General features: G+C 29.4%; 1 protein-coding gene across 3 annotated transcripts in view; it reads right to left on the bottom strand.

Annotated features, from left to right (window-relative positions):
- The window catches only part of LOC129958380 (nuclear factor erythroid 2-related factor 2-like), a 125,360-nt gene that overhangs the window by 12,646 nt on the left and 90,225 nt on the right, over positions 1 to 22,489 (bottom strand). For all 3 annotated transcript variants that reach the window (XM_056070839.1, XM_056070838.1, XM_056070840.1), the window contains 3 exons: positions 5,112 to 5,391; positions 4,173 to 4,391; positions 1,305 to 1,396 (listed from right to left, as the gene is read on the bottom strand). In XM_056070839.1, the coding sequence (XP_055926814.1) occupies positions 1,305 to 1,396; positions 4,173 to 4,391; positions 5,112 to 5,391 (591 nt within the window). The remainder of the gene's footprint in view (positions 1 to 1,304; positions 1,397 to 4,172; positions 4,392 to 5,111; positions 5,392 to 22,489) is intronic.

Raw genomic sequence — 22,489 nt, 5'->3', positions numbered from 1 at the left:
AGTTCGAAGAAAAGTGGAACCTGGTGTAAAGTTGATTGCAAGACCTTTAATCTAATTTCATATAATAAAGCAACAATTTATTACATTGATCAAATTGGTTTAGTAACGACTTTATAAAAAAAACAAAAATACACGAATATGATAAATAAAAAAATAAATTTCAAAAAGTTAACACTTAATTATATCAATACTCGGTAATAAATGAAACAACGAAAATAATTGCTTATAATAAACTTAATAAACTTATTAAAAATAATTTGTTATGCGAATTTCTAGAACAATGTTATGTGATTCTATAGCATATGATTTTCTTACAATCATTCTTCATTTTTTTTATCATTTTTTATAGCAAATTCGTTGATAATATCTTCTTGATTTTTTTTTCTAATTTGGATCAATTAAATAAATTGAGTTAAGAGGTAAATTGTTCTCGACTAATGCTAAAGCTCGGATATTTTGTATTTTCAATATTGAGAAAAATCTTTTTGCATATGCGACAGTAATTGGAAGGGTCAACATACTTTTCAGAACAGATGCAAAATGTAGATATAATTCAAAAATTATTTCAAATATTTATCGTTATATTTATATTATTCCGATTCTAATTAGTAAAACTCTATGCTAAATTCAGATTTCATTAACTCTTGTAAGGTCGTACTTAAGTCAATGGAACAGCTGAGAAGAACCTCTTCGATCCATTTGTTAAAAAAACATATCAGGTCACACGTTCTTAAAAGATTTTGAATCTTTTTTTAAAAAAATACTGAAACTTTGTATTAAGTTTAGAATTATGTAATTGGGGCAAGTGTAGCTATTTGCAAGTGTTACAAGACTAAAAACTATCTTGTCTTGGACCAGTAGAAGTAAAATTTGCAAAGCTCGCGGCATAATATTTAAAAAAAATATATGTTCGGATTAAAAACAAACAGAAAACAAAAGTATTTTCTGTTTTGTAAATCAATCAGTGGAGCCGAGACTTGTATGGTCACACTCTCCATCACAGGCCAGTCCTGTAAAAAGTCCCTAAAAGCGAAAGCTTTTAAATTTTAGATTATATTAGGAATATTTTTTTATACAGGATTTGATACTTGAAACTATACTATATCATGAAAGTAAAAAATAGTTACCGTATATAAGGTATTAATAAAAAACTCGGCATAACTGCAAATTAATATGGCCCTCTTTATCAGAGTACATTAGTCAAAATTATTTATTAAATCAAAAGGGTTACTGTACTACAATATGTTTGGGAAATCAAAATGAAACATTAAGAAAATAATTTCAAAACATAAAATTCTACTCACATAGTCCGAAATAGACGGTAGTTGGCCTGATGTTAAGGAAACAGAATCGCTGCTTGTATCCATATGGTCATCGTGCGTTTTATCCTCATTTCCTTTAAACAAAAATGAAAAAAAAAAAAAAAATCCAATTGAAAATGACATTATTTCCATGTATGATGGTAAAGTAAATTTATTTAAATGACTGTCATATAACTAAAAATCCAAAAGAAACAGATATATTTAAATCCATAGAAGAAGGGAGGGAAAACTACAACGATTTTTATTGGAAGTATTTATATCTGCATTAAAAAATTGTAAGAAAGACTTGACTATAATGATAAAAAAAACCACGAAGTTTTATATGCGTAAATTTTTAATCTCTTCAGACCTGACTTCAAAGCCTCCTGGAGAAAATATATATAATTTTCTTGGTTACTTAAAAGCTATACTTTTCTTATTCTAAGGCCTCATAAATGGAAAAAAAAAAATATTATATTAATAATCTATTAAACCTTATTTTGAATGAAATTTCATTTTTTTAAAAAATATTACATAAGTAGACACTGCATTTTGAGCACTTGACTCTTCTCCTAGAATTCATCCTGGATACCTGCATTTTGATAGACACTTATCGTCCATGTAATGTTGTAGATGGCTTGACATATCTAGTCTTATTTCTTTTTAACAGGGAAGGGACAATTTTTCTTGTTCTTTTAGAGGCATTTTCATCAGATGGTTGAATTGAAATCTCTAATTGTCTTGTAGTTGAATTTCCATCATTTGATGACCTTCTTCTATTAATTTGTTTTCATTCAAAGATGATTTTTTACTTGTTCTTGGTTTCCTTTCTTGCTGATGATGAGAATTCCCTCATATTTCAACAGGGGCAGAATTATATGCATTCGCAATTGCATTTTGTTCATAACATTTTCGGCTTCATTACTAATAGCTCTGCTTGTCGCTTTGCCACCATTTTATAGTATATCAAGCACTTGACAACTACTAAATCTACAAAATGCGTGAATGCTCGTGTTGGTCATTTTTTGTAATTACTGCATACCGGTAATGTGCAAAATAACGGTCGATGCCTCCCATATTATATGCTTTTACAATAGCAAATTATTTTATATTAGCTTTTTGTTTCAATTATTTTGACTGTCTTCTGCCCATTCCAATTATCTTTCTACTTTTATTATCTTTCTACTTGACAAGGCACATTTAACTATCGTCTGTGACCCATTCATCCTATTTGACAGGTTTCATTCTTTTCGATACATAAGAAATTATATTGCTTTCCCTAAAATCACTTTTCCTAAAAGTTCAATAACCTCTTTTTGAGTTAAAGCCACTTGATGTGAAAAAAAAAATTATTATTAGTTTATAAAATTCCGTATATTCTATACATGATGTCGGGTTGAAATATCAATTAATGACTACAAGACAGCTATAAAATTAAATTTCTAATTAAATATTTTTAAATTTATATTTTATTACATTAAAGAACATAAGAACTATTTATTATAAAAAATATATACAATATATTCAAGGACAAGAAATGACAATTTGAAAACAAGCGCTTTTAAAAGATAAACAGCGCAATGGATCGCAAGCAGTCAGGAAACGGGCGCGAAAAGGTCTGAGGTACACATATGTGTACTTTAGTTAAATTTGTATTTTCACCAATTAAATTATAGATAACAAGATATAATTTGGTAATGACTTTAACCAGACACTTAGTATTTTATATGAAAATATAGAAGCGTATTTTTTTTAATAATAAATAAAAAATGTACTTATATTTGCTGTGTTTTCTGTTCAACGCCATTTTCGTTATGTTTCTAATTAATAGTGATGGATATGAAAAAAATAAAAATATGTAGTGCTATTTATTGATACAAAATGGAAGCTACATTTATAAGTGTTGAAATGCTTGCATTATTTCTTCAAAATTTAACTTTATCGGATAAGAAAAATGAAAAAAATTGCAGGTACACATATGTGTACCTCAGGACTGAAGAGGCTATGATAAAAGATGCTTTATAAATTAAAAAAATCGTAACCTGAAATTTTCGATAACAATTAACAGCTCTTGAAAATTAACAAATCACTAAAGAACAGATGTTGAGTGAGCATTTATGCGGTCTCCCATAATCTCTTCAATGCTTTCTGCTTCAATGTACTTTTTGCTCACTTTTTCCAAAAAACTTATTTAATTTAAACACTTTTCATGCACAATTAAAAAAGATCTGCCACTAGCATTATTATTTATCACATAATGGATTTAAAATTTTGCACAACTATTTTATCAAAACAATAGTTATTATGAATGATGCTGGAAAATCAACATCAGTTTCATTCTTTAAAGTCTTAAGGGAAAAAAATTGTTATTACTAGGAAACACACTGTAAACTTTAATACTTTATTTAATTATTCACACATTACTGTTAAGTTTTATATATTAATACCTATAATAAGAAGCAACTGAACTTTAAAAATTATTGCAAAAAATATTTCTGTACTAATATTGTTGTAAGAATATTAAAATAACAGTATTCATGGAGTTATTCAAGTTATTTTATTTATCATAAATTTTATAATTGATTGTTATAGTTCCATACATATTTTTATGGAGAACCATAAAATTATTTATAGAGCAAGATTAATTTTATTTATTGTTTAATTTGTGTAAGCAACAAAAAAAATCAATTCAATAAATTTCAATATATTTTCTTTCTTTTAAGTTTAGTTAAAATTATGACTAAAAAAATTGTTAAAATGCTGTTTAAACTAGTGGAAACCAGAGTAGACAAATGTTTCCATTGGTTTCATACTTCACAATAAAAATTAACTAAAAATATAAGCACACAAAAATAAAGCTTAAATAGTTACCGTTTGAAGGTAAGGAAACTAAATGCAAATCATCGTCTAACAGTAATTCTGAAATAAGAAGCTCATTATGAGGAACTGCTACTGTATGATTAGAATATAGTAGTTCTGGAAATTCAGAATTATATGCTGCATTCATAATGTTATTACTAGGCAAAGGATCAGTATCATTTGTTAATGTTGCCATAGATTCTGCAACAGCACATCCAACGCTGGAAGGGCCTAAATCCAAACAAAATAAGAATTAAACATAGTGACAAATGAGACAAATTAAATATTTTATTTTCATATCCAAGAATTCAAATAATACACCAACTCAAATAATTGCCCACTTAATTATAACATATTTAGTCCTTGCAAGTACTTTTCTATGAAAAATTGGATGCGGAAAATTCATAATTTAACACATTGCCTTATATTTACGGCAATGTATTAAATTATAAAGATTTAATGTTTTTTACAATATAAGGTATTCCCTACTTTGAACAATAGGGACAATTTATGGCCCATTCTATGTAGATAATTCATTTATCATGAAGTGATATATAGAGTGGCCTCCATTGAGCATATCTCCTATCAAGTTGTATCCAGCATTCTAAATTTCGTCCACATTTTTGTGGAAGTTCCATGATTTAAAACATACAGATTAATTAAATAAACTTTACATAGATTAGTATATTAATTGCAGATAAAACAAACACGCTCCAAAAACTAATTTCAGCAAATAATGAGATAATGGAAGGTAATTTGTTTGAGATTTCATGACGTAAATGTCAACTCTGATCGTGCTTTGCTATAAAATTATTTTTGTTATCTTAAAAAAAATTATTAATCATTATTAACTATTGGAATGACAAAGATTATATTTCTTCAGTAAATTTTCACACTTAAAGAAAAGGCTTTATTGACTGAAGATTTTAAGACTGTCTCAAATTTATATACCAGTTGCCGAAGATATACTAGTTGGATGGAACTCCTCTTCTGTAGCAGGAACTTCCAAGGATACATTCTGCAGCATACCGATGAAACTGTCACTAGGTCTGTTTTGCTGTGTTGATGGAAGATGAACGCTGCTAGTAGTTGTAACACCAGGATAACCATGCATAGGGTGCGGAGAAAGTGATGTAATAGATGTTGGATGTGTACTGCTAAAAGCTAATAATGGCAGCATAGTAGTTGAATCAGGCCAACAGTCTTCCATGTTAGGATACATTTCGCCTGTCTAAAAAAAAAAAAAAATTATTAAATATCGAAACTATTATCATACCTTATGTTATCTATGTGATAATTATTGTTAATGAAACTAATACTTAGGGCACACTAACTCCACTGATCATCAGATTTTATTAATTTTACACTTTATACTTTCTTTTGTTTCTTCCAACTGTTTCTTTAGTTGTTATAATTACAGTTTCACTGTTAACTAATAAAACCCGAAACACCAGTTAAAAACGGCATAAACAAAGTAATGTAACGTTCAAGAACAAGATAAAATTCAAAATAATTAAAGTGCAATTAACCGTTAAATTTCAGTCACAAGTACGAAATTAAGGGCTTCTAAAAGACCGTCCTTCTTCGCCACAAACTGACCTTTAGTGAAAATTCCATGCATCAAACAAGGACATTTCTCTCCAAAGAAGACCCACATCCAATGGTAAATATTAATTTGATTCAAAATGAAAAAAATGGTTTGATTGTTTTATCCTTTTATATGTTATGTTATAGAAGATCATATACTTATTTATTTATTTTAATACAGAGTTATTAAAAGTAACTGTGAAACTAGAGTTCCATTTAACTCAGAATTAGCAACCAAAATTAATTTTTGTACCTTAAATTTTCTATAATTTCATTTCGCGTCTACTCTGAAAATATTAATTCGTTTCACCTGCATGTTATCCAAAGAAAATCGACAATCATAGCCCAGTTTTTTCCTCAATAATCTCACATTAAAAAATAAATCATGCCATGTATTTGAGGCCCTGGGATGAGTTTAAAAAAAAGTGGGTCAGAACATATATATGAAGTCTCGATTATTACTCCGGTTTCAATTCAAAGCGGAAAAGACTATAAAAATAGCAAATATTTATGAAAACTTATTTTCAGAAATATTGAAAATAAAACAAATGGAAAATAAAAATATTCATCCCAAGATTAACGAGAGAAATCCTCGGAGGTCAAAGAAAGAAAAAAGTAAATAGACGCAAACTGAATACAAGCCATGCAAACAAAGCTAATTGTTGAGAAAACAGTTCCATGCAAAACCGGAGGAGGCGGTAGCTTTTCATTTTTCAACTAATGTAGATCATTTTGAACCTTCGAAACCAAATAACTTATCTGAAAATGAAATCCTTTCATTTTCCCCGTGATTGATAAGAATAATTTAAAAGAGGTTGACGCGCAAACATACTCATACTAATGCCTGAAAGTAAATTTGTTCAGTTCCCATTGAAAAATATTGCCCTGTCTCGAAAACAAAATTCTTTCCCCTTAACAGCACGAAATATATAACAGAATAAATAAAACATTTTAAAATTATGCATCCTAATTGAAATTTATTATATGATGAATGTAAGAAGAGAGTATCAGAAAATACATGAGGCAGGGTAGTTCGCCACAGCATGTTAAGTGTCATAATTAATACTGTTAGGTGTCATAATTTTGAAAATTTTAACAAGTTAATAATACTAATACAAATTTAGAAGGAGAAGAAAAAAACGTCTTCAAGTCTGGCATTTTTTAAAAATCAAATAAACAGATTTTATGAGGAAAAGCAACTTCCCTTGCAATTACTAAAGTAGAAATACAAATACATATATGTATTTAATTTCAACTCTTCTTTAAATATTTCTGACGATTTTAAAACTAAATATATCATTTTAAATACAAGTTTTCAAATATAATAGTCTTTCAATCATATGTTTTCTCAATAGCAATTTATTTAGAAGGTAAGAAAATGCTGACATTTTATAATACAGTATCGACAGACAAAAAGAAAGCGCAGTGGCATAGTAACCAAATGAATACAAAATAAACGATGTGTAACATGCTTCCGTTGCGAATTTTATTGCGAGACAAAAAATATTTTCTAAGAAAATATCTTTCATAAAAAGAGAGAAAATGTATAAGTATTAATTACATTATGATGAGGCCGAAAATAAAATAACGTATATTACAAAGCCAAGTTCTTTACAATACACAAACGACCATAATACAGTAGAAAGATATCAATGAAATTGAAAAGAAAATCATTTAATAGAACTTAGCTTTTGAACTATCAAACAAAAGAAATAGCTAACTTTCAAGAAATAAACGATATGTTAAAGCGAAATGGCCAAGACAACTTTGCATTTACATATTTTCAGAAAAACAAGATATTTGAAGCTAATGCTACCAGCAATTTGTTTGATCCTGAATAACAATTACCACAAAAAATTTAGCACATAAACAAGTTCATTATCTAAGAGCAAGCATTTGGCTTAAGTGTTACAGCAAATCTGAAATGGGTAGGATTTCAGTAATGACAACAAAAAAAAAGGGGGGGGGGAAGAGATAAAACAGACCAAGTAGACTAAAAACAAGCAAATTCAGGTGACAAAACGGTTTCAAAATTATTATTTGATTAGTATATTAAAAGGTTAAATTAAATTTATGCTTTTAGTATTTTTATTTATAATATTTACTCTCCCCCACTTTTTTTTTTGTAAATTCATTACCAAGTGCAAATTCAAATTACCTGTATATTTAAATGATCAATGATTGTATTATTAAGTCGCAATTGGGATTGCGAAAAGATTATTTGCTTGAAATGCTTTTTATACCGAATATTAGTTGGGGGAATTAATGAAGGCCTTCAAAAAAAAACTTCGACTCATTTTGGCTGAAGTAATTTGTTTTTATTTTGCTTAGTTACTAAATCAACTTTATGAATAAATAAATGATATTCACGGATCTCTTCGGTAGTACAAAATTCATTAATAAACGAGATTTTCATTCTGATCCATAACGAAAACAAATGTGTTATATCAAACCAAAATGATTTCAATAAAAATTCTATGAATAAAAATCAGTGCCAAGTTATTGTTATGAATTAATTATTGGTTTGGTTATCTTGGTGATCTATCGAAGTGCTTTACAGCTTAAAATTTTGTAATTTGAAAACAAAATGATCAAAAATGAACGAGTCAATAGTTGATAAAAGAACATTTCAAGCACTTGCCCCTTAAACTTTTGAATACATTAAATCGGATAGATGTTTTTCTGTGACTTACACATTTTAAGTAGCTTCATTTAATAAAAACCTTAAAGACTAAGAAATGTTAAAAAGAAAGCAACTTTTAACAATATTTTATACGCAAAAAGCAAGTGAATCGTACTTCAAAATTTTTCAGCTCTATTTTATGAAGAATTCTATAAAAATTTGTTTTTATTACTCTACTGATCTCAACGCTAACCGTTCATTTCTATAAAGTAAGATTTAGAGTGTTTTTTTAAAGCGTTATTTTTGGCATATCAGTAAAACCAATAGTGATTCGGATAATCAGAACAATATGACAACGTCTTGTTCTGCATTCCTTTGGAAAAGGATTGAGAAAGATAATATCTTCTCTAACTGTTATTTTGGCAAGAATTTTCTTAAAATTATTTGATTTAGTTAAGAAACATTAGCTTCCCAACATCGCATACACTGCTCAGAGTTAAAACACAGAGCTTCGGAAAAGCCAATGGTGATTTGGTGCTTAAGTAATCGATGTAAAAAATGAATAAATAAATGATCACAATTTTTAAAAAAATAATAATCTCACTTAAAAATAGTTTTCTTCTGAGCGTTTTGGAATTTTAGAACTCCCTTAGTTTAGCTTTAAGAGCGGCGTTTCGTTATAAAGTCAGATTTTGCTGCATCATAAAATATGTTTTAAATAAATAAGCTGTAACAAAAATTTCGATTCAAACCTAACTTATTTTGCCGAATCTACATTTTTCATTGTATTATTTATAATGTTTGTCTCAGGTACTTTCCAAAAACTACAGAAATTTCTTTTAAAAAATGTTGAAACTATTCAAACTCCTCCAAGATTGTATCCATAACAATCAACATACAACTGCATCATTATGAAACAACTTTTAATTATTTCTAGCATTAAATAAAATTTATAAAATTGAAAGCATTTATATTTCAATAAAACTGGAAAAGCAATATGGTGAATCAACTATTTATCCTTACAAAATGGAAGTAAATGATGTAAAAGACGTTGGGTTTTTCAAAACATCACGGTACCATTAAAAAATAAAACATCAAGGATCTTTCAAAAATTTTTAAATTTAAAAAAATGACTCGGCAAAACTTCATAGCAATAACTTCATTGCTTATCATTGCTTCCTCGTTAAAATTTCTGTGTAACTGGCAAGAACATAAAGATCGTACATGTCTTTTTCATCTTAATTACACAAAATATCCTATTGGTTCTATCTATTCTTCCCTTGAATATGAAGAGGCATTTATTCAATAACAATTCTCTCAGAAAATAACTTTCCTTGGAAATAGAAATTTGCAAACTAAAATCATAATTCTGATGAGCAATTATGAACAATTAGTAAATTTTACATACATCAACAATTAATATTTCTAGGAATAAAAATCGCAAGCTTCATGGAAAGAGAAACCAATATTTCCGCCAAAAGTCGCGAAAAATGAATTCAAATAAAATAAAACGTCTCTCGATTGTTTTGATTTCCGACAAACTATAGAAATACATGAATATTTAATAATACTGAATGCGCAGTAAGGCGGAGAACACAAGACACGCGAAATGCATTACCGATCGACCCATAAATTCTCATTCTTGTATGATCTTTCTTTTGAACCAAAGGTTTCTCTGCAAAGGAAGTACGAAGATCACAGTCAGTTGGATTGGATCGGATCGGATACGATAGTAAGGAAGGAAAAGTTCGTTTCCTCTGGGAAGCACACCTCCTTAGAATACTTATCAGCACGCGCAACTTAGAAAACTCCGAAAATAAGGAAGAAGAATCATCGATATGACTGAAAATCAAAGAATATTTTTTCAATTCACAGCAGAAAAGGGATATTTTTATGCAAATCTTATGTGTATTGGCGATCATTCAGCTTTATTGGATATCCTATTCCTTGAGACAAAAATATTATTTCATCTTTTAATTCACAATGAAAAAAACATGATGCCTACTTATTTTGGGGTAAAATTAAGTTTCGACATTACATAGGAAATGTTTGTTATTAAAGTCATCACTGGTGTTTAAAAGAATATTCGGTTTATATTTATGGATGGAAACAAAAATTCACGAATAACTTCCTCACTCAACTGCAGAAACATTTATATGATATTACATTTGCTTAGACATTTTGTTTATAATAACGCCCTTCACAAAAATAAATAAATAAAATAATAAAGTAATGGCATAGAACTCAATTTGGGTTTAAGATCACCTTTTAATGAGTTAAATACGTCTTTTGCAAAACATGGATTTAAATAATTTTATAACAGAAAAATCTTTTTTTTTTTTTTACATTAATAATTATGGTAACAACTAAAAACATTCATGGCTGAACACTTGTGTATTTTTAGATACTTCCTTTATTATAATTATTATGAGCAAAAATAACCGGAATGCCATAGAAAAAATATCTATTACCAAAATATAATTATAAACGCATGATTTCGGGACCAAAAATACCAGAAAATACAGGATTCGGAATTTGAGAAGACATGACTATTCCTGTTCGATATTACAAAACTATTTATCCCCGCACATAGTTCAGACAAACACATGCTTAAATAATTATGAAGAATTTAGTTTCCCGCATTGAATAAACAAGCGTTTTTCAATTAAGTGCTTGAAATGATTTGGGATTGAAATGGATGCAAAAATATTACTTTACGCAGTATGGCGATCGTCAATAGGGCAAATCCTCGACGCTTAAAACAATATTTCCATTAAATAAGGGCAATGGAAGACCGGCGATTCCAAAAGAATCTTGTATTTCCACATTATAATTGCAATGAATTAAATTTTATATGATTAAGGAAAATGATACAGGTATAATTTTTGCAGATTAGAATTTAATAAAAAAAACATGACAAAAGATATATTTAAAGAAAAGACTCGATTAATAATATTTGTTGCTAAATTTGAATTAGTCTTGGTGAAATGTGAAGATCTTTTCACTCATATAAGCAATATTCATTTTTAAAATTAAAGTAGCAGTTCTCAACCTTTATTGCAATCTATACTTTTATATTAGCATTTTTATGTGCGACAATCTTTTATTATCTTAGTATCGCAGCCTCAAAACCAGCTCTTTGTGAAAAAAAAAAAAAATTATTAATTAAATTAGGGTCCACGATTAGTTTAAGAGTTGAAAGATTCGAACTATCGTTAGAACGATTTATTTTTGATTTTACATTTTATTCTTTTTTATAAAAATATTAATTCTAAATGAAAACAGCAATGAAATATTTTTACATTTACTTATGATGGTAGTTAATAATTACTTATCAATTGATAAGTAATTAATGACAATCAATTACTCAATTGGAATACGATTTCAATGCAGTCTTTGAGCTTGTTTCATGAAATTAATTTCAAATCAATACAAATGTAATCTCACGCCCGAGTTGGCGTCAAGTCTACTGCGAATATTTAAACACGTATAAATTGAATATGTTCTTTTCTCACATTCTGCGTTCGTGAAAAGTATCTTATTTCTTTTACGCAAAGTTTTTGGTACTCTTCACCCTCTGCAACCCAGAAGCTTTCACTTTTCACGCTGTCCCTAACTGACCACTTGCATATCTACTAGAATCCATCTGTTATAGGTTAGAAATATTTTATCTTGTTTCAAGATTTGGGCACTTCGTACCTCTAGTCACAGACTCCAGAGGGAATTGGGACTCTTCCCGTGAAATGAGATGCCAGTTCTTAATATGTTCATAGCGAATTTCCACACGAAATTTCGCAGTTTCAAGTAGCTTATATGGAATGAAATAATGCAATGTTTGTAGGGTTTTTGAACTTTAAAGTGCAGTATTTCGTAAAATAGAAACAAATTGAAGCTTATCTTATTCGAACATCTATAAAAATTACCGTTTGAAACTAAGATATACGAGAATGAATTTATTAAAGAATTATTTTTGCGCATTTATTACTAGGATTCTACAAAAATTCTTAATTTAAGCTGTTTTCTGTTGAAAATTTTCAAAACATTTCACTTTTGAACTAATAAAACCACGTACTTAAGACTGGAAAATACATTAAGATCTTTAAATTACAGAAAAAAGGGGTTCAGAGCGAATCGAGCAAATATTAAGATTTTCAGTGAATTTTTTTCACGGTTTTTTTTTAAATCAAATATGAGACAATAATGTAATTATTTTAATACATTCTTTAGAGAATTATTTGAAGAAACTTATACAAAATTTTAAACTAATCTATAAATAATATCACGAGTTATTATATTTGAAATAAGAAATATATATAAAATTTTATTTCCAATAAATGAATCTTTAGTTTAACTTTCAACAGTTCCCCCCCCCCAGTTAGAATAATGAGAATCCACTCCATAACACATAAACCGTCGCACACACGTAAATTCCTCGTCATTGTTCGATTTCTGATTTTCATTAAAAATCCTCCTCTCCCCTCAAGAAAATCAATAATTGAAGAATGAAATGAATGCAACTGAAGAAGAATATCAAAAAATAATGTATTGACGAGAAACGTTTCACTCGACTACTAGAAATTTACCACGTCTACGCGTCTTGAAAACATCGATTCACAAATTCCTAAGTAAGATGACGAGCCAATCTGAGTATAACAAAGCCGAAGGCCATGGGAAGATTGATTTGAAGAAAGATTGCCGACAAAAATTTCATTTCTTTCTTTGAAGCCGACTGGGTATGGTTCAGAGACGCAAAGCTATGACTGTCGAAGCATATGTATGCTATCAATTTTACAAAAGAAATACCGAGCCCCTCAAGTAATACGAAATACATAAATGGAAGAAAATTTGAGCTTAAATGTACTATGACAGTCAAAAAAGCTTTCAACTAATTTGGATGAAACAGCACCTTACTCTTTGCAACAGTAAGCACATAACGCAAAGTGTGTAATATAAACATACAGATTAAACGATTTCACAAGGAGAATACAGATCGATTGCGTATTGAAATGAAATTAATAAAAGTTTTCATATCTCAAAAATAAAGTAATATGGTGAAAAATGACACGTTATTTACAGCGTACAATTTTCTGATAATAGCGATCAAGTTGATAGAAATTTTTTAGAAGTGACCAAGAAATTAAGAGACAATTAAAAACTTGGGAAAAAAGAAGCTCCATACTATAAGTGGGCGTCGAAAAACGGAATTAAAAGGAACCACCTTTTGCACACCAAGACTAAATGGCAAATTTTATGCAGGCACACGATCAGGAGAAAAACTGATATCATCTTCAAAAAAACTTGGATTGTAACAGGATTTCGGTGGGTCTGAAATAGGACACATCTAAGAAAGCCCTATTTTCAATTACTTTAAAACGAAATATAAACATTTATGCGTTATATTTTCTCTTCATATATTCTTATATAAGTTTAAAATTGAATATAGATCTAGATTTCGTGATATTAATCTGATGCACAGCACGCATTTGTTTTATATTTTTATCATAAGCCTTTTTCTGCTGGAATCTCAAAGTAGTCTTAAATTAAAGTTTATAGAAATTAATCGTCCGCTGTTTCTATTCTTCAATATCCTTTTTAAAATCCATATCTTTAAAAAGTGTACATCTGTTTGAACAAGAAAAGTCCGATAAAATAACACAATTCAAGCAATTTTGGCAATCAACATAACCAGTACTTCTTTTACGCAAATGGGAAATATCAATAAGCGAACAATGAACAACTATTCAATGATGAATACACTACTGCTTATATGATAAAAGCAAACAAGAAACTTTGGAATACATAAAACACAGATGAAGACAGTACTTAAATTGTAAGAAAACGATACTAGCTGTATTTCAAAACAGAACAGAAAATCCATTAGATTCGTTCGTACAAATCACTGATTTATATAATTACATTAAAATGTATGGAAAAATGGATTCATTTCTTTTTATTTGTGAATTAATTAAAACTTTATTTGTTTGTCTTATGCATACGCATCCATGAAATCATTTTTCGAAAGAATTCTCAATTACAAAATTTGCTCTGGAGCCACGGAGAATTTTGAATGGGAGTAGTTTTGCTTTAAACTATCATAAGCACAAGAACAGAAAATTTAAGACATCAGTTAATTATCCGTTATATTTCAAGTGAGGAGAAAAAAAAAAAAAAAAAGCAAATTAAAGGGTTAAAACTCCGAACTAGAATTTCAGAGGAAGAAAATAAGATTATGTCTGAAACTGATTTTAAATCTCTGCATTACCATGAACACTTTACTTTGAATGCGCTTTTTTATTGATACAAATATTGTTATTTAAAAGAATACACGGTTTTGATTGTCTTCATGATCATTTATAAATTCCAATTTATTTTCGAATTTCAGCATGTAACAAGACTGCTGCTGCGACTTTTCTCTCTCTTAACTATGAGAACGAATCGAAGGTCGGTTTAATATCGCAAGCAGGACGTTTGTCTAATTCTTGTCAAGAAGGGATTTTAGAATATCCCTAAAAGGTAATTACAGTTATTCAATCTCAAAATATGTTTCTCCTTTTAAGTTCTCCCAAAACTGTTGACTTCTATCAGTATTCAGAAATCCCCAAAAACAAATCTACCGCACTTAAAAGAACAAAGATATAAGTATATCCAAGTTATATTCTAAACACATTGGTATTTCATTCTAAAATAAAACTGCCATGGAAGACGCATAATTGTTTTTAAACTAAACATTTTATAAAATTCGATAGAAAGCTAAATTGATAGAACACAGTTTTCAAGCAACTAAAAATCGAAATTTAAATCAACTCTTTAAGATCATTATGTTTTTCAGCAAATTTTATAATGTACGCACATATTAATACAGCACCTCTGATGCTTCAAATCAAGAGACTGCATTTTCATTTTGTTTCAGTGATTAAATATACATTAGAGGGATCTGCTATTAATTAAAAGTTAAATAACGAAAAATAAACAAAATATTCATTCATTTAATAAACAGAATTGAAAAATAACAGCAAGTGATAATGAAAAGATATCAATAATAATAAAAGGAAAAATTAAATAGTATAAATCTATAAGCATATTCTTTTTACTAAAATTACACTTCAAACTTACGAAAAAAATATTTCTTTTTAATTATACAAGAATACGCAAATTTGTTTATTTAAATAATGACTGCATATTACAGAGTGCTAAATAAAAATGAGGAGCAATTAAACAATCAATACACAATATTAAAAAACAAGTAAGAAACTTTCTTTTAAAATAAAACGGCCTTATTTAAACTACTACTTTACGTAAACAATAATATGTATAAGTATACGGTATCAACATAAATAATATGAATGACATGTTTTCATCTTACCGGCCGGTAGTAAGAATAATAGGGAGCAGGGGGTACGGCATACATGGCGGATGAAAAAAAATCTCATGAAGTGTAAAGATTGTAAGAGCCAGAGTGAGGAAAAAGGAAGAAGTGCGTTGGGATGTGTGTAAAGTGGGGGTGTGGCTCGGGAGTACAGCCCAACAGAGCGTGCCACCAGGAGGGGCGGAGACATCCCAATGAGACTATGGCTTCAAGAGATTTCGAAAGCAAAACATGGGGTGACGTATTTTTCATGACAACCGTCTATGCGTCACATTTTACAGGTACAAAAGTACGTGACTTCAAGGATACAATGTGTTTCATTATGCATTTCAAATTGAATGAACATCATTGGCATATTGCAAATCTTGACCCTTTCGATCCTGCTATTGGTAATTTCCGTATTCATAGCGAATCAGAAGGATCGTAATTGTTTACTTGTAGACCTGGTGAACAGTGCGTAGCGAGAATAAGTAGAACAGTCCTAGTAATCAGTCGTTTAAGAAGGGGCTGCCTTTATTAAATGCGCACTTATGTTTTAACATAATACTAGCAACTGTCCATCCACGGTCTCTGTCTGCAGGGGGATCTACTCAGCACAGGAAATTAATTCAATAAATAAGACTATTCGAAAAAAACAGAGAAAAAAAAACACATTGATTTTTGAAATGATTGTGAATTCACTCTTCATCTAAAGTGACTAGATATAGCAGCGGGTTTTTTAAAGTATTCATAATCTCTAGTAAACCAAAATAGTTTAAGGAAGCATAATATGTAGAAGAATAAGAAAAAAGATGCCACTATTTAAAAAAGCTCCAGTGGCGCTCTTCAATACATAATAAAAGTTTTCTCAGAAATAGAGGGGGTTTTTATGCCTTAGTTAAGAGACTTTTTCAAATCTTAGTCCTACCGTAAATAACTTGAACTCGCCACTTTCAAATAAATCACAAGCAAACAATGTCACCGACAGAGAATTTTTCAACTTTTTAATTAACTTCGGATAAGAATACTTTACTGAAATAAAAAATGTTCTGTAGACCGCACGGGCAGAGGTTCTCAAAATAATTGTTTTATTTCATTGGAGAGAACGTGTAAATTTCCATTTCAAATCGAAGCAATTTCTTTTCCCTAGTGTTGAATAACTTTAAAAACTGTTCAATAGCATAAATATTTTTTATTATTACTTAGGAGATGTAATTAAAAATGAAAATAAAATATATTTCTCTCATTCATCTGTTAAAAAGATTTGAAATTTTACAAATGGAAGTGAGAAAGGAAGAGAAAGTCAGCAGGATTAAGATAATAAGTAAAATCTTTCAGATTTTAAAATTTAAATAAAATGTAAGGAATTAAATGACTGCGAAAAACAATTTTATCATATCAAGTCAAATCTTAATACAAATAGTATACATAAGTAAATGTGCAATGAAATCATTTATATCTGAATTCGGGGAGAAATCTGGCAAATTAAATTTGAAATTCCCGACTGTTGGAACGAAAATTTTCCTCTCCAGAAAATGACTTTGTACAACTTTAATAATAACTAATGTCACAAGAGTTGACAGATAACACTCTGACACACTGTTTTATAGAGCTCACTGAAACTAGCAAATTTACATAATATGCTACCACTCAGGCAAAAACCATTAAACACATAATTTAAAAATTTAAATAACCAATAAGTTGTAAAAATTTATTTGAAAATAATAAATGTCTTATGAAATATTTCAACTATTCACTTAAATATTAACGGACTACGTGTCCTGCAAGTTATAGTTCTAGTGAAAATTTACCACAAAAAACAGTGCTGACATTAACATATGCAAAATGAATATATTAAACAATTACGTTACGGTTCTTCATTATTCAAATACATAATGTCACATAAAATCTTCTTTGTTCACTTTTAATGAAAAATAAAGTAGAAGTATACATTCGGATGGAATTTCACTACCTTGGAACAAATAGTAGAGAAATGCTAAAAAAGACAAATAAGTGTTTCGAATACAATTATAAGAGTAATTAAAAAATTTGTGGGCCTTTCTTTCTAAATGAGAAACATCTCTAAAAAGTGGAAAATTTGTCCAGGCCTATAAACACTTGTTATTTAGATCGATATTCATTATAATGAGGAATCTTATTTTTGTTTGCAATCAATTTCATGTAGTGTATTATGAATAAAATCTGAAGCACAGATAATATATAAATCACCAACAAGCGGAATATATTCATTTGCTATATACTGAACCATCCACATAAAATTCATTAGATCTTCGTTCAGCAATGCGTAAAGAAGTTTCTTTTCTCTTCGGCCTTTCTCATTCAAATTTCGGTCCCAGAATCAAAGAATCTCTAAAGGACTGGAATTATTTTCAAAATTCGGATCGCGATTGATAGTCGTTGCTTCGTACTACTCTCCAAAAAATTGTAGAGATTTCAAAACTTTTCATTTTAAGTCCTGATACAAATTTTTCTAAGAAATCTGTGGGAAAAAATTTCAAAATCTGTGTCCTTCTAAATTTCGAGAATCATTGTAGGTTTATCACTGAGAGTAAAGGTTGAAGATTATTAGGAATGTAAAGCAAGATAACAAGATTTCCGTGTTTGAACTATAAGCTCAGGATAAGCGGTCACCAGGGTTTTGGTTATATTAACTACGATGCTTTTCTGGCTACGGCACCAACATAAAACTCTTAATAGGCAAGTTTTTAACAGGAAATTGAAGGTAAATCTCAGATTTTACAAAAAATATTCAATTTTTAAATTGTTTGGAATTCTTAACTTCTGAACTACTTAAATAACACAATAAAATAATATTTGATTAAAACAAAACTGATTTCAATAAATTACTTATGGCAAGCCTTTTCAAAAAGCTTTCGCAAACTCGCCTTTTCAAAAATTTTGTTGCCCCCCAAGAATTTGAGAAACAAACCTTTCTACATATAAAGAAGAAAATATGATGCAATGCAATAGTGAATAGCAGCAGTATAAAATTTGGAATTCCATTCTAGATTAACTAAGTTCTTTTCAAAATTTAAAATCACTGTTGCATCATCACTTTTTGTTGGTGAAGTTTACGCTCCTGATATTATACGCTTCCAAGCAGGAATTAAGGGGAAGGATGAAAATTATTTCGATAATCTTTATTCCAGTTCAGAAATGTAAATTAATATTGCAAGTGCAACTCTAATAATAATTTAATATTCATAGAAAGAAAGAACGTTTATTGTATCTTAGTTAAATCTATATCCGTACTCTAAAAGATATCCAAATTAAAATGACATTTTAATTACTCTTCTTCTCGCCAGTGGATTAGCAGAGTGGGATTAGTATTAATAATTAAGCTGATATTAATATTCAAAAAAAGAAACTAAGTATTTATAATATTAACTATCAGCCTTTGAGAAACGGTTTGCACTTCTCCTTATGTAATTGGTTTTTACTTGCAAATTTTAATACAATAAAAAAAGCTCATAAAATGCGACGTTTTGTTCAGTTTTCACCAGTTATTTTTGAAACAATTATTGTATGAAAATGATTTATATACCATCTTACAGAGGAAATAATTATCTTTTCAGTAATGTTAAGTAATACGATGTTTGTTAAACGAGTATGTAAGGTCATTCAAAGTGAGTGGTTAATCCTATCGAAAAAGAAAAAAATTCAAATTCAAATGAGGGACGGGAATCCGGAGACGTGGTGCACTTGGACGAAGTGATCTCTTTTTTTTAAGCTGAAATTCAACAATTAATGGCACCTTCTGAATTAAATGTCCTGGATTATCCAATTCATTTTTAAGTTTTGTTTAAAAGATGCTTTGCTTATGTTATATTATAGGAAGCTGTTTTCATAACGTGAAAAAAAAAAAATTGAAATGTTATGTTTGAAAAATAGCAGCAGATAACTGGAAACGTTTGCACTTCTAAGCTAATTTATTTATGCTGTCATTGAAATACCAACTGACCAACTTTTATTTCTGAAAGATAAAACTGATTAATAGAAATGAATCTTGGATAGATAGAATGACGGCTACAGATGTAAAAAATGAGTTTATTTGCAATATTAAAATGAGTAAAATTGAAAAGAATAAACAATGAGTTAGAATCAATCTTAGGCGGAGGCGAGTTATAAAACCAGTTTAAAATATATTTGATTTTATTTACAAAAATGCAATGACGAATTTTTAGGCGAGAATTTTTCAAACAATTTTGAAGGATCGAAAGAAGAACGATTAAGAAATCCTGACTGAAATAGTTATCTCTTTTTCAGAAGGATTTCTTTTCTTTGATCAACGGGAGTGATCTCCATAAAATACTCTCTATTAATACCCCACATCAAATTGGGGACCTTGTCAACGAAAATGGCCTTAAAAATTGAGATTTTAGTTTGGTAATAGCTGCCTTTTAGATTCAAAAAATTCCGTTGCAATATTACATTACCTTAAACTGCCGCAAATACTTTGAAATTTGTAAAAAAATGGAAATATTTAAAAAGCGCCTATAAAGTGTTTCTTAGATTTTAGTTTGGTAATAAAGGAGAAAAACTAGCTTTTAGGTTCAAAAAGAATTTTTTAAAAATTTGGTTGCAATACAACAATATCTCAAGGTGCCTCAAAAAGATTAAAATTTGTAAAAAAATTGAAAAATTATAAACTTTGATAAAATATTTTTATGAATTTTTTGTTCATATAATGTTACAAAAGATGATTTTAAATACATGTATAAGTATTACAATTAGAAAAAATTATTAATTATAAAGTATAATAATAATAAAAAAATTTTAGATCAAATTTTGCGCTTTTTACTTCTGTATTCTTACTAATTACAAATGTTACAGCTACAAAATGTTTCCTTCTACTTCATTGCCACACTAAATAGTTTTTTTTTTTAAATTAAATTTTGGTATAGTCACACGTGAATCAATTTTTGCTCTTATGCACCCTTCTCTTGCGATTGAACCACAGACATTTTGCGCCGATTCGACCACACAACTCTTTTCACTGCTTGCATATGACAAAGAAGCCTTGGAAAGTCGAGGTTCAGTTTCAGATGCCTTTTGTATAATCTTTGACAGAGTCACTGGAAACATATTTTAGCAAGGGGCGTTCAGTTACGTCATTTTCAAGCCATGAGATCATGTCGATGTAATCCTTTGTATCGAAATTTATCTTTGGACCTTTAAACTTCTCGACTTTTTTCTTTTTTTTGCTTTTAAAACACGTCGCAAACCAAGTTCTCTTTGAATTTTACGTTCATCACTTAGCATGGACAAAAGGATATTTTCTGAAGCAGCAAAGTACCCATTTCTTTGAACAATCTGATCTATAACTTTTTTGAGATAGTCCGAGAGATAGCATAAATATGAGATAAGGTTAAAAAGATGTTTCGAACTATAAGTACATAAAAGGTAACTTAAGATTAAACCACATAGGCACCTGGTAGTTTTCTCTCTTCTTGTCTATTTGATGGATCTGGTTGGTTTGCCTCTTTTTGTACAGAACACTGTTGCTCTTCGGCGTTGTTATTGTCACCAGTAATCGTTTCTGATGCACAAGCATTTTTTGTCTGTTCTAGATTAAACTTAACTATTATCTGTAGTTCTTTACCCTTTCTTTCTGAAAGCGCATGTGTTGTAGCTATATCAATATTACCTATAACCCATTTCCTGTCAGAGCGTTATCATTTAGAACCTTTTATTCCATAACCAACACTTTTCCCCCCCTTTTATACAAGTCAGCAATATCAAATAAGCATCTAGTTTCTTCTCTAAATTATGTGAGGTTGGAATCAAACTTATCTGAACAATTTCTGCTTTTCAACTTCCTGCATTTAGCAGGATAGACGTTTATCAGTTGTGAAATTCTTTTGCTTGAAGCAAAGGGAACAGAAGCCCTTGATCATATTTGCTCTATTATGGGAACTAAAGTATCACGTATTTCGCTTACAGACGGATCCTTCTCTGTAGCAATTTTGAGGTTATGTCTAATATAACATTAGCACTAGATTCGTAAGTAGCGAGTTCAACTTCAAGCAAACCACTAAATATCCCAAAAATAGAACACTCCAATATTTGTCTTGTCTTCACTAATTTAGACTGAGCAATTTTTAATCACAGCAAAGTACACAAGCGCACAAACTAACAAATCAGTTACACAATAGACGGAGTAGAAACGCCAATTCAACTGAACTCGGCAAAGCTACTGATTTGAAACCAGCTCTGTCCTTGTAACCGGACGCAAACGAATCTCCGCCTTTCCTCAATAACAACCGCTCTGGCGACGACTCAGTGCCATGCCAGTGCAGTAGTAAAACTGTTTTTATACTTTTATTCATATGACAACGTTTATTTAAAGTTTTTATTTCATAATCAAGGCACGCAAAAGTCCTCAAAAAGTTGCAAAAAGTATGTTTTTCTGAAGCTTCCACGTCCTTGCGGCATTTCAAGACCTACTCCAATATTTTTCAAATTTATAATTTATTTTATCTACACTAAAAGGCAACTTTTCCACGCTATTACAAATTACAAATCAAAAATTGATTTTTTCGTTCCACCCTAATATATACCACGAGTACTCAGATTTTTGAGTCCCCAGTTTTTATTATGAGAGTTGTGTGTATAATAAAGAAAACCGGTATTTGTATATTAATTGCATGATATTGGTGAACAACAATTATGAAATATCTATCTTTGGCTATATGCAGTTTATACACAAGTACCAGATGCCTTTCCCCCGACCGATTGAAACCAAAATTTTAC

This window comes from Argiope bruennichi, chromosome X1 (assembly GCF_947563725.1).
Source record: "Argiope bruennichi chromosome X1, qqArgBrue1.1, whole genome shotgun sequence".
In the NCBI taxonomy this organism is placed as follows: Eukaryota; Metazoa; Arthropoda; class Arachnida; order Araneae; family Araneidae; genus Argiope; species Argiope bruennichi.
The sequence above is the reverse complement of the archived record's forward strand: the minus strand, read 5'-3'. Positions and strand labels throughout refer to the sequence as shown.